Source organism: Balaenoptera borealis (assembly GCF_965194805.1).
Source record: "Balaenoptera borealis genome assembly, chromosome: 8".
Taxonomy (NCBI): domain Eukaryota; kingdom Metazoa; phylum Chordata; class Mammalia; order Artiodactyla; family Balaenopteridae; genus Balaenoptera; species Balaenoptera borealis.
Genome location: NC_138865.1, coordinates 113,093,575 through 113,107,594, shown reverse-complemented (window position 1 = coordinate 113,107,594; position 14,020 = coordinate 113,093,575). Strand labels below are relative to the sequence as shown.

General features: G+C 36.9%; 1 protein-coding gene across 5 annotated transcripts in view; it reads right to left on the bottom strand.

Annotated features, from left to right (window-relative positions):
• PBX3 (PBX homeobox 3) overlaps nucleotides 1-14,020 on the bottom strand; it is a 222,909-nt gene that overhangs the window by 35,263 nt on the left and 173,626 nt on the right. For all 5 annotated transcript variants that reach the window (XM_082403322.1, XM_082403326.1, XM_082403323.1 and 2 more), the window contains one exon: nucleotides 13,350-13,485. In XM_082403322.1, the coding sequence (XP_082259448.1) occupies nucleotides 13,350-13,485 (136 nt within the window). The remainder of the gene's footprint in view (nucleotides 1-13,349; nucleotides 13,486-14,020) is intronic.

Below are 14,020 nucleotides of genomic sequence, written 5' to 3'. Positions count from 1 at the left end.
TCTCATTGTTACATAATATTCCAAATACATATAAATATACCACTTTTATTTACCCATTTTCCTATTGATGGACCTTTCCATTGTTTCTAGTTTGGCTATTATACTGCTGCTAAGGATATTCTTATATGTAGCTTTTGGTGACAGATGTACACAATTCTATCAGGTAGGCCAGGGGGTTCAGCCTGTTAAGTTCACAGATGTCTCTTCCATCCCTAGCACAGTATCTGACACATAATAGGTATTACAATAAATTTTTTGTTAACAAATGAATGGAATTATTCTTTAAAAAATTCTCTTATTTAGATTTAATAATTCACATATGACTTCCTAGGCTTATATATGTAGGTTTATAATGCATAAAAATTAAATTAACCTCTGTAAATCCTCCACTCAATAAATACACTGCCAACAATACCACTAAAACTCCTTGAATATCTCTTTCTAATCCCATTCTAATTAACTGAATATTTTTTTTATCATTCCCTTTCTTTATATTTAACCATATATATGTGTCCCCTAAATAATATGCTGTTTGCTTGGTTTTTAACTTTATGAAAATGATATCATACTATATATGTTCTGCATTCTGAAAAATTGGCATTTTTCACTCAATATTAGAATTCACACAAATTGATGTGTGTAGCTATAGATCATTCTTTTTTCACTGCTATATAGTAATCCATTGTAGGATTATACCACAATGGATTTACCCACTTCTCCAGTCAATAAACTGGAAAACTGGCTTATATCAAGTTTTTTGCCATTTCAAATGGTGTTACTATTAATGCTTTTACATGTCTCCTAATAAACACAGACAAGAGGTTTCCTAGGGCAATTTCAACTAAAGGTGAAATCATGGATTGGATGATATGTGTATATTCAAATTTATAAGATAATGCCAAAAGTTTTCCAAAGTGCCTATACCAATTTACATTCCTACCAATGATATTTAAGGGTTCCTACTGCTGTATATTCTTACCAACAATGTGCAGAGTTTGTATGGTCAGTCTTACGATTTTTTGCCAAACCAGTAAATGTAAATGTTATTTTATTGCAGTTTTAAAATCACATTTTCCTGATAACTAATAAGAAGGATCTTTTCATATAAGTGACCATTTATATTTCTTCTTCTATGAAATCCTTGTTTGTGTTTTTTGCCTATTTTTCAAATGGGTTTTGTCTTTTTCTTATTAATTTATAGGAGTTCCCTATATATATTCCCTATATATATATATATATTTTTTTTTTTTTGCATTTTAATTGTCTTGCTTATACACTTACAAATATCTTCTTACAGTTTGTGGCCTGTCTTCACATTTTAAAAAGGTTTTATCTGAAATAATTTCAAACTTGCAAAAAAAGTTGCAAGAATAAAAATAGTGTAAAGAACATGTAAGTGTGCCCTTTACCCAGATTCACCTGTTACTAACATTTTGCCCCATTCATTTTATCACTTTTGTGTACTCAAACACACGCACTTGCTCTGTGTGTGTGTATGTCTGTATGTATGTGTTTATATATACACATATATACACACACACACATATATATAAACACACTTTCTTTTCCTGAACAATTTGAGGGTAAATTATATACACCATAGCCCTTTACCCCTAAGTAAGTCAGTGTGTATTTCTTAGGACTAGAGATATTCTCTTATATAACCACAGTACAATTACAAATTACAATTTACTTTAGTATATTTAAGCCAATAATTCTTTTATGGCATTCTGCCCTCCAGTAGAGGATCCAGTCTAGGGTCGAGCATAGCATTTACATGTCATGTGTCTTTAGCCTCTTTAAATTTAGAACATTTCCATGGCCTTTCTTTGACATTTGTAAAGAATACTGCTCCCTCCCCATGTTTTTTTCCTAATAGAACATTCGTCATTATGGGTTTGTCTGATGTCTTCTAGTGATTCCATTCAGGTTACATACCAGGGCAAAATACTACACACAATGTCCATTTGCCCCTCTTTGGTGATGAATCATCTAATCATTAGAATCATCTAATCACCTGGTCAGGGTTTTATTCCATTCCTCCACTCTATAATTGCCTTTCTAAAAAAGTATCCCTTGCAACAAATAAAGGGCCTATGGAGAGATACTTTAAGACCATGTTCTTCATACAGATATCCTCCTAGATTTAATATCTATTGATAATTCTTTTTTAAAAAAATATGAAACGACTCTTAGTGTTTTATTGATTGATTGATTGATTGATTTATGGCTGCATTGCGTCTTCGTTGCTGCACGCGGGCTTTCTCTAGTTGCGTCGAACAGGGGCTACTCTTCGTTGCGGAGCGTGGCTCTAGGTGTGCGGGCTTCAGTAGTTGTGGCACGCAGGCTTAGTTGCTCTGCGGCATGTGGGATCTTCCCAGACCAGGGACCAAACCCGTGTCCTTGCATTGGAAGGAGGATTCTTAACCACTGCGCCACCAGGGAAGTCCCTCTATTGATAATTCTTGCCTGACCCAATCTTTACTAAAATGGTTGTATCATGTTGATGTTTCACAGTCTTTATTAAGTACCTTGATAAACGTCCTACCACTGAATTTATCAACCTTTTCCTTTGTTGTTTACACATTTTGTTTTTATAAAGACTATTCTCAAACTACTAAAAATATTTCCTAACATTTTCTTCTGAAAATTCCTTACTTATTCCCAATTATTAAGTATTTTAAACAGTATTTTAAGTATTTCAAGCAATAAACAATAAATCAATTTTGTATACTTTAAATCTAGCAAAAATAGTATTGCTATAGTTGCCTGTTATCAGTGGGTTTCAATTTTTTTTTTTTGCAAGAAGAGATGCTTTTACTTCCCTGCTTTGTCGGCCTTGGTAATTTTTTTTTAATTTTTGAATTTTATTTATTTTTTTATACAGCAGGTTCTTATTAATCATCAATTTTATACACATCGGTGTATACATGTCAATCCCAATCGCCCAATTCAGCACACCACCATCCCCACGCCCTTGTGGTTTTCTCCCCTTGGTGTCCATACGTTTGTTCTCTACATCTGTGTCCCAACTTCTGCCCTGCAAACCATTTCATCTGTACCATTTCTCTAGGTTCCACATACATGCGTTAATATACGATATTTGTTTTTCTCTTTCTTACTTCACTCTGTATGACAGTGTCTAGATCCATCCACATCTCTACAAATGACCCAATTTCGTTCCTTTTTTTTTTTAACATCTTTATTGGAGTATAATTGCTTTACAATGGTGTGTTAGTTTCCGCTTTATAACAAAGTGAATCAGTTATACGCATACATATGTTCCCATATCTCTTCCCTCTTGCATCTCCCTCCCTATCCCACCCCTCTAGGTGGTCACAAAGCACAGAGCTGATCTCCCTGTGCTATGCAGTTGCTTCCCACTAGCTATCTATTTTACATTTGGCACTGTATATAAGTCCATGCCACTCTCTCACTTTGTCACATCTTACCCTTCCCCTCCCCATATCCTCAAGTCCGTTCTCTAGTAGGTCTGTGTCTTTATTCCCGTCTTGCCACTAGGTCCTTCATGACCTTTTTTTTTTTCTTAGATTCCATATATATGTGTTAGCATACTGTATTTGTTTTTCTCTTTCTGACTTACTTCACTCTGTATGACAGACTCTAACTCCATCCACCTCACTACAAATAACTCAATTTCATTCCTTTTTATGGCTGAGTAATATTCCATTGTATATATGTACCACTTCTTCTTTATCCATTTGTCTGTCGATGGGCATTTAGGTTGCTTCCATGACCTGGTTATTGTAAATACTGCTGCAATGAACATTGGGGTGCATGTGTCTTTTTGAATTACGGTTTTCTCTGGGTATATGCCCAGTAGTGGGATTGCTGGATCATATGGTAATTCTATTTTTAGTTTTTTAAGGAACCTCCATACTGTTCTCCATAGTGGCTGTATCAATTTACATTCCCACCAACAGTGCAAGAGGGTTCCCTTTTCTCCACACCCTCTCCAGCATTTGTTGTCTGTAGATTTTCTGATGATGCCCATTCTAACTGGTGTGAGGTGATACTTCATTGTAGTTTTGATTTGCGTTTCTCTAATAATTAGTGATGTTGAGCAGCTTTTCATATGCTTCTTGGCCATCTGTATGTCTTCTTTGGAGAAATGTCTATTTAGGTCTTTTGCCAATTTTTGCATTGGGTTGTTTGTTTCTTTAATATTGAGCTGCATGAGCTGTTTATATATTGTGGAGATTAATCCTTTGCCCATTGATTCGTTTGCAAATATTTTCTCCCATTCTGAGGGTTGTCTTTTCATCTTCTTTATGGTTTCCTTTGCTGTGAAAAGCTTTTAAGTTCCATTAGGTCCTATTTGTTTATTTTTCTTTTTATTTCCATTACTCTAGGAGGTGGATCAAAAAAGATCTTGCTGTGATTTATGTCAAAGAGTGTTCTTCCTATGTTTTCCTCTAAGAGTTTTATAGTGTCCAGTCTTACATTTAGGTCTTGAATCCATTTTGAGTTTATTTTTGTGTGTGCTGTTAGAGAGTGTTCTAATTTCATTCTTTTACATGTAGCTGTCCAGTTTTCCCAGCACCACTTATCGAAGAGACTGTCTTTTCTCCATTGTATATCCTTCCCTCCTTTGTCATAGATTAGTTGACCATAGGTGCATGGGTTTATCTCTGGGTTTTTCTATCTTGTTCCATTGACCTATGTTTCTGTTTTTGTGCCAGTACCATATTGTCTTGATTACTGTAGCTTTGTAGTATAGTCTGAAGTCAGGGAGTCTGATTCCTCCAGCTCCGTTTTTTTCCCTCAAGACTGCTTTGGCTATTCGGGGTCTTTTGTGTCTCTATAAAAATTTTAAGATTTTTTGTTCTAGTTCCGTAAAAAATGCCATTGGTAATTTCATAGGGATTGCATTGAATCTGTAGATTGCTTTGGGGAGTATAGTCATTTTCACAATGTTGATTCTTCCAATCCAACAACATGGTATATCTCTCCATCTGTTGGTATCATCTTTAATTTCTTTCATCATTGTCTTACAGTTTTCTGCATACAGGTCTTTTGTCCCCCTAGGTAGGTTTATTCCTAGGTATTTTATTCTTTTTGTTGCAATGGTAAATGGGAGTGTTACCTTAATTTCTCTTTCAGATTTTTCATCATTAGTGTATAGGAATGCAAGAGATTTCTGTGCATTCATTTTGTATCCTGCTACTTTACCAAATTCATTCATTAGCTCTAGTAGTTTTCTGGTGGCATTTTTAGAATTCTCTATGTATAGTATCATGTCATCTGCAAACAGTGACAGTTTTACTTCTTCTTTTCCAATTTGTATTCCTTTTATTTCTTTTTCTTCTCTGACTGTCGTGGCTAGGACTTCCAAAACTATGTTGAATAATAGTGGTGACAGTGGACATCCTTGTCTTGTTCCTGATCTTAGAGGAAATGCTTTCAGTTTTTCACCATTGAGAGCAATGATTGCTGTGGGTTTGTCGTATATGGCCTCTATTATGTTGAGGTAGGTTCCCTCTATGCCCACTTTCTGGAGAGTTTTTATCATAAATGGGTGTTGAATTTTGTCAAAAGCTTTTTCTGCATCTATTGAGATGATCATATGGTTTTTATTCTTCAATTTGTTAATATGGTGTATCACATTGATTGATTTGCCTATATTGAAGAATCCTTGCATCCCTGGGATAAATCCCACTTGATCATGGTGTATGATCCTTTTAATGTGTTGTTGGATTCTGTTTGCTAGTATTTTGTTGAGAATTTTTGCATCTATATTCATCAGTGATATTGGTCTGTAGTTTTCTTTTTTTGGAGTATCTTTGTCTGGTTTTGGTATCAGGGTGATGGTGGCCTCACAGAATGAACTTGAGAGTGTTCCTTCCTCTGCAATTTTTTGGAAGAGTTTGAGAAGGATGGGTGTTAGCTCTTCTCTAAATGTTTGATAGAATTCACCTGTGAAGCCATCTGGTCCTGGGCTTTTGTTTGTTGGAAGGTGTTTAATAACAGTTTCAATTTCATTACTTGTGATTACTCTGTTCATATTTTCTATTTCTTCCTGGTTCAGTGTTGGAAGGTTACACCTTTCTAAGAATTTGTCCATTTCTTCCAGGTTGTCCATTTTATTGGCATAGAGTTGCTTGTAGTAGTCTCTTAGGATGCTTTGTATTTCTGCGGTGTCTGTTGTAACTTCTTCTTTTTCATTTCTAATTTTATTGATTTGAGTCCTCTCCCTCTTTTTCTTGATGAGTCTGGCTAATGGTTTATCAATTTTGTTTATCTTCTCAAAGAACCAGCTTTTAGTTTTACTGATCTTTGCTATTGTTTTCTTTGTTTCTATTTATTTATTTCTGTTCTGATCTTTATGATTTCTTTCCTTCTGCTAACTTTGGGTTTTGTTTGTTCTTCTTTCTCTAGTCCCTTTAGGTGTAAGGTTAGATTGTTTATGTGAGATTTTTCTTGTTTCTTGAGGTAGGCTTGTATAGCTATAAACTTCCCTCTTAGAACTGCTTTTGCTGCATCCCATAGGTTTTGGATCGTCGTGTTTTCATTGTCATTTGTCTCTAGGTATTTTTTGATTTCCTCTTTGATTTCTTCAGTGATCTCCTGGTTATTTAGTAACGTATTTTTTAGCTTCCATGTGTTTGTGTTTTTTACGGTTTTTTCCCTGTATTTCATTTCTAATCTCATTGCATTGTGGCCAGAAAAGATGCTTGATATGATTTCAATTTTCTTAAATTTACTGAGGCTTGATTTGTGACCCAAGATGTGATCTATCCTGGAGAATGTTCCGTGCGCACTTGAGAAGAAAGTGTAATCTGCTGTTTCTGGATGGAATGTCCTATAAATATCAATTAAATCTATCTAGTCTACTGTGTCATTTAAAGCTTCTGTTTCCTTATTTATTTTCATTTTGGATGATCTGTCCATTGGTGTAAGTGAGGTGTTAAAGTCCCCCAATATTATTGTGTTACTGTCGATTTCCTCTTTTACAGCTGTTAGCAGTTGCCTTATGTATTGAGGTGCTCCTATGTTGGGTGCATATATATTTATAATTGTTATATCTTTTTCTTGGATTGATCCCTTGGTCATTATGTAGTGTCCTTCATTGTCTCTTGTAACATTCTTTATTTTAAAGTCTATTTTATCTGATATGAGTATTGTTATTCCAGCTTTCTTTTGATTTCCATTTGCATGGAATATCTTTTTCCATCCCCTCACTTTCAGTCTGTATGTGACTCTAGTTCTGAAGTGGGTCTCTTGCAGACAGCATATATATGGGTCTTGTTTTTGTATCCATTCAGCAAGCCTGTGTCTTTTCGGTTGGAGCATTTAATCCATTCACATTTAAGGTAATTATTGATATGTATGTTCCTATGACCATTTTCTTAATTGTTTTGGGTTTGTTTTTGTAGGTCCTTTTCTTCTCTTGTGTTTCCCACTTAGAGAAGTTCTTTTAGCATTTGTTGTAGAGCTGGTTTGGTGGTGCTGTATTCTCTTAGCTTTTGCTTGTCTGTAAAGCTTTTGATTTCTCCATGGAATCTGAATGAGATCCTTGTCGGGTAGAGTAATCTTGGCTGTAGGTTCTTCCCTTTCATCTCTTTAAGTATATCATGCCACTCCCTTCTGGCTTGTAGAGTTTCTGCTGAGAAATCAGCTGTTAACCTTATGGGACTTCCCTTGTATGGTATTTGTCGTTTTTCCCTTACTGCTTTCAATAATTTTTCTTTGTCTTTAATTTTTGCCACTTTGATTACTATGTGTCTCGGCGTGTTTCTCCTTGGGTTTATCCTGTATGGGACTCGCTGCGCTTCCTGGACTTGGGTGGCTATTTCCTTTCCCATGTTAGGGAAGTTTTCGACTATAATCTCTTCAAATATTTTCTCAGGACCTTTCTCTCTCTCTTCTCCTTCTGGGACCCCTGTGATGCAAATGTTGTGTTTAATGTTGTCCCATAGATCTCTTAGGCTGTCTTCATTTCTTTTCATTCTTTTTTCTTTAGTCTGTTCTGCAGCAGTGAATTCCACCATTCTGTCTTCCAGGTCACTTATCCGTTCTGCTTCAGTTATTCTGCTATTGATTCCTTCTAGTGTAGTTTTCATTTCAGTTATTGTATTGTTCATCTCTGTTTGTTTGTTCTTTAATTCTTCTAGGTCTTTGTTAAACATTTCTTGCATCTTCTTGATCTTTGCCTCCATTCGTTTTCCAAGGTCCTGGATCATCTTCACTATCATTATTCTGAATTCTTTTTCTGGAAGGTTACCTATCTCCACTTCATTTAGTTGTTTTTCTGGGGTTTTATCTTGTTCCTTCATGTGGTACATAGCCCTCTGCCTTTTCATCTTGTCTATCTTTCTGTCAATGTGGTTTTTGTTCCACAGGCTGCAGGACTGTAGTTCTTCTTGCTTCTGCTGTCTGCCCTCTGGTGGATGAGGCTATCTAAGAGGCTTGTGTAAGTTTCCTGATGGGAGGGACTGGTGGTGGGTAGAGCTGACTGTTGTTCTGGTGGGCAGAGCTCAATAAAAGTTTAATCTGCTTGACTATTGATGGGTGGGGCTGGGTTCTCTCCCTGCTGGTTGTTTGGCCTGAGGCAATCCAACACTGGAGCCTACCTGGGCTCTTTGGTGAGGCTAATGACAGACTCTGGGAGGGCTCACGCCAAGGAGTACCTCCCAGAACTTCTGCAGTGTCCTTGTCCCCACGGTGAGACACAGCCACCCCCCGCCTCTGCAGGAGACCCTCTAACACTAGCAGGTAGGTCTGGTTCAGTTTCCCCTGGGGTCACTGCTCCTTCCCCTGGGTCCCGATGCGCACACTACTTTGTGTGTGCCCTCCAAGAGTGGAGTCTCTGTTTCCCCCAGTCCTGTCAAAGTCCTGCAATCAATTCCCACTAGGCTTCAAAGTCTGTTTCTCTAGGAATTCCTTCTCCCGTTGCCAGATCCCCAGGTTGGGAAGCCTGACGTGGGGCTCAGAACCTTCAGTCCAGTAGGTGGACTTCTGTGGTCTAAGTGTTCTCCAGTCTGTGAGTCACCCACCCAGCAGTTATGGGATTTGATTTTACTGTAATTGTGCCCCTCCTACCGTCTCATTGTGGCTCCTCCTTTGTCTTTGGATGTGGGGTATCTTTTTTGGTGAGTTCCAGTGTCTTCCTGTCGATGATTGTCCAGCAGCTAGTTGTGATTCTGGTGTTCTCGCAAGAGGGAGTGAGAGCACATCCTTGTACTCCGCCATGTTGGTTCCTCTCCCAGGTTTCAATATTTTAAAGTTAGCTTTGTATAGGAACAACTTTCTTTTTAATTATTCTTTTTCTCAGCCGTTTCTTTTTTTAAAATAAATTTATTTATTTATTTTTGGCTGCGGTGGGTCTTCGTTGCTGCACACGGACTTTCTCTAGTAGTGGTTAGCAGGGGCTGTTCTTCGTTGTAGTGCACAGGCTTCTCATTGCAGTGGCTTCTCTTGTTGCGGAGCATGGGCTCTAGGCGCGTGGGCTTCAGTTGTTGTGGCACGCGGGCTCTGTAGTTGTGGATCGTGGACTCTGGAGCGCAGGCTCAGTAGTCGTGGTGCACAGGCTTAGTTGCTCCGCGGCATGTGGGATCTTCCTGGACCAGGGCTCAAACCTGTGTCCCCTGCTTTGGCAGGCAGATTCTTAACCACTGCGCCACCAGGGAAGTCCCATGAACAACTTCTGAATTCTAAATTTTATTGTATTTTAGTATGATGTATATTTAAAACACTGTTTTTTCTATTTAGAAATTAGTTCTCCTGTCAGGTCTGGAATATTCTCTGCTTTCACTTCTAAACAATTTAAACAAAAGGATACTAATTAAAGGGGGGAAAGGGGTGGTGGTGGTGGTGGTGGGATGAATTGGGAGTTTGGGATTTACATATATACACCAATATGTATAAAATGGATAACTAATAAGAGCCTGCTGTATAAAAATAATAAAATAAAATTCAAATCAATAAATAAAAATAAAATTAAAAAGCAAAAGAAAGATACTAATTTAAAAGGCTAGCAACTCAACTTCCCTGGAGGTCCAGTGGTTAGGACTCTGCACTTCCACTGCAGGGGGCACAGGTTCAATCCCTGGTCAGGGAACAGAGACCCTGCATGCTGCGCAGTGTGGCAAAAAAAAAAAAAAAAAAAAAGGCTAGCAACTGATGTCTTTAATAGTGAAAATTTTCACTATTGCTTTCAAGTCAGAGATGTGGGGGAAAAGGGAATGGTTGAGGGGAAATAACATTTTTAAGCATGAAAAAGGTACAAAGGAGAGGAAACTGTCACAATTTACATTGAATCTTACACTGATGGCTGAAATTCTCCACTTGAAAGGCTGATGTGGGAGAAAAGAAGGTCATAAAGTCTGCTTTTTAGACAGAGAAATATGTCTATGTCTATATTATTTCTATCTCAAGCAATTACTAAAAAATTTCCAAAATGAACAAAGCTATTTTTCTATAGAAAACCAGTGAAATGAACATAGCAATTTACTATTTTTTAAAAATCTGTAAATAGGATCCTAGCCTATTTTAGAAGTACAGCAAAGCCTCCCTAGTTCAGAATAGTCAGAAGGAAACTTCTCTCACTCATTACACAAGCATGTGTTAACAAATCCTACATCATACACACAAGATGCTAGTACACCCAATGAAAAACTAGGATTATATTGATTTTCAAAAAATGTATATAATCTGTGTTATTCTCCAATGGTGAATATGTTATAGAAGTAAAAAAGAAAAGCAAGAAAAGGAGCGGAAGCATGAAACACCTTAATTTAAACTGGACCCACAAATATCTGAATTCTAAGTCAGAGAGCTCTTGTGAGAGCAGGAAAACTAGACTTGGCATCATCAGCTGGTGTTCAGTACAAGCCCAATCCTTTCACTAATGTTCAGGGGAAATACTCACACCAGAAAACACCCACTTGAAGTGAATATACTTTAAATTTCATCTTCCCTATCTGACCCAGCATATTATACTGTTCCTTAGTATTTCAAGTGGCAGTGAGTACTACATAGCCTAGACAGTGATTTTTTTTTTCTGATCTATGTGGGTTTTGTATTAATTGAAGTATAGTTGATTTATATGTTCTTTTTCAGATTCTTTTCCATTATAGCTTATTACAAGATATTAAATATAGTTCCCAGTGCTACACAGTAGGTGCTTGTGGTAGTAATGTTTTATATAGTATATGTCTTCATAAACTGGTAGCCCAAATCAATTATATTCCATTTCAAACTGAGCAAAAGGAATCAAGACATGCCACGATATCATAAGGGAATGACAATAACTATCAAATGAAATCTTAATTATAAATCTAAGATTGCTCTGGAGGTTCTACGGACAGTAATGCCAAAATAAGAACTAAAAATCATCTCAAACCCAGACCATATTCCCTTAAATAACAATGACTTAAAATACTGATATGATGCAGCCACTATGGAAAACATTGTGGAGGTTCCTCAGAAAACTAAAAATAGAATTACCATATGATCCAGCAATCCCACTCCTGGGCATATACCCGGACAAAAGTATAATTCAAAAAGATACACACACCTCTATGTTCACAGCAGCACTATTCACAATAGCCAAAACATGGAAACCACCTAAATGTCCACTGACGAATGAAGAGAGAAGATGTGCTACATATATACAATGGAATACTACTCAGTCATAAAAAAGAATGAAATAATTCCATTTGCAGCAACATGGATGCAACTAGAGATTATCATACTAAGTGAAGTAAGTCAGAAAGAGAAAGACAGGGACTTCCCTGGTGGTCCAGTGGCTAAGACTCTGCACTCCCAATGCAGGGGGCCCGGGGTTTGAGCCCTGGTCAGGGAACTAGAGTCCACATGCTGCAACTAAAAGATCCCGAGTACCGCAACGAAGACCCTGCATGTGGCAACGAAGATCCCAAGTGCCACAACTATGACCCGGTGCAGCCAAATAAATAAATAAATATTGGGGAAAAAAAAAAAAGAAAGAAAGAAAGAGAAAGACAAACACCATATGATATCACTTATATGTGGGATCTAAAATATGGCACAAATGAACCTATCTACAAAACAGAAATAGACTCACAGACACAGTGAACAGACTTGTGGTTGCCAAGGAGGTGGGTGGGGGAGAGAAGGACTGGGAGTTTGGGATTAGCAGATGTAAACTATTATATATAGGATGGATAAACAGCAAGGTCCTACTGTATATAGTACAGGGAACTATATTCAATATCCTGTGATAAACCATAATGGAAAAGAATATAAAAAAAAGAATGTCTGTGTATAACTGAGTTAGTTTGCTGTACAGCAGAGACTGGCACAACATTGTAAATCAACTATACTTCAATAAAAATAAATTAAAATTAAATTAAAATAAAATACTGATATGAAAACTTTCACTGGAATGTGAAGGGGATCTTTAGAATCTTGAACTTCAAATATATAGGAGTATTTATTTAGAGGCTACTTTAAAATTTATGTCATGTGACCTCTAGGGACCATTGAAATTTCTGGAAAGGGTCAGCTTTTCCTTAAGTGCCCCTCCAAGAACTGGTTGGTGATTACCACATTTGCATGCTATAAAGAAATGTTATTCAAAAGACAATCTATAAACAACAATATGAGCATTAAATAAATTGTATTTTAGAGCTAATTCCAATAGGATATACTTATTTTTTAAGGAGGTACAGTTGCTTGTTTAATTATTTGTCTCCAACCCTCAATCTAAAATACAAGTCTATCTGCCTCAAACTAAGTATATTTTTGTTAGAAGATGACAGCTAACTTCAGGGGCACAATTTATTACAAACAGACGTTTAAAACAACAAAAACAAAAAAAGCGGGGATAGGCATGAACTTAATTCTTCTATTTAATGGATAACAAGAAAGCAAAGAAATCGTTGAGACCCAAATATCATAGCATGGTTTTCAAGAAAGGACTTGGTGAATTCCTCAAAGCTTTCACCATAGAGCTATATTAAATTTCCTTTTGGCAACAAATAAATTGCTTTCTCACTGGTGGAAGCTTAGACCAGTCATCTAAATCAGGAAAGCAGAACTACATGCCGTACTGAAGAGTCACGTAAGTGTAAAACCACGTCTCTCCCCATGGCATGTTTATGTTTTTTCTATAGATTTCCACTAGGGCAGCGGGTGATTATCTTGATTCCTTGACATTTAGGATTAAAAGAACTTATCTAAGCTTTAAAAGCTTGCATAAAAATGTGGAAACATCTATATTTTCTTTATATCTTCTTTGATGATGAAACATTTGGATATGAAATTTGATAAGAATGCCCTGAAGAGGAAACAGGGTTCCTATAATCAATGGGGAAGCAAGACAGACCCATGGAGTCCTGTCGCACCTGTGACACTGTGATGCTGCATTTCTTGGCCAGCTCCTCTTTGGCTTCTTCACTGGGGTAGGGGTTGCTGAGGTGTGAGTAAAAGTATTCATTCAAGATTTCTGTGGCCTGTTTACTGAAGTTACGCCTTTTTCGTCTATGAAAGAACCAAAAAGAGAACTGTCGTTATAATCAACATTAACCAAAGAGGGATATATTACTTAGGATCGCACAAAGAAGTTAGCTTTCTGTTTTTAAACATTCTTAGGGTGTAATTTATCACCATGATATTGTAAATTATACTCTTGGCATCCTCCAAAGAACTATCCAACTCACGTGAAGACGTAGGATAACTAAGAAAAATACTAGAATGTGAAGCACAATTAACTTCATTCTTTAATTTGTTCAACAAATACTTATTGAGGATCTAATGTGTTCTAGATACTCAGTGAGGATCCAGTTGGAACAAAACAGATAAGGTCTATTAGGGAGCTCACAGGGGATTAGAGGGTTAAGAGAGAGAGTAGAAAGTTACGGGAAAGAAAAACATTAGACAAGCAACACAGAAATAAATAATTACAAATTACGGTAACCATGTCAAGTATCATGAAGGAAAAGTATAAGGTATAATGAAACTGTCTAAGAAGGAAACCTAACACAGATTATGGAGTCAGGAAAGGTTTCCTTGGAAG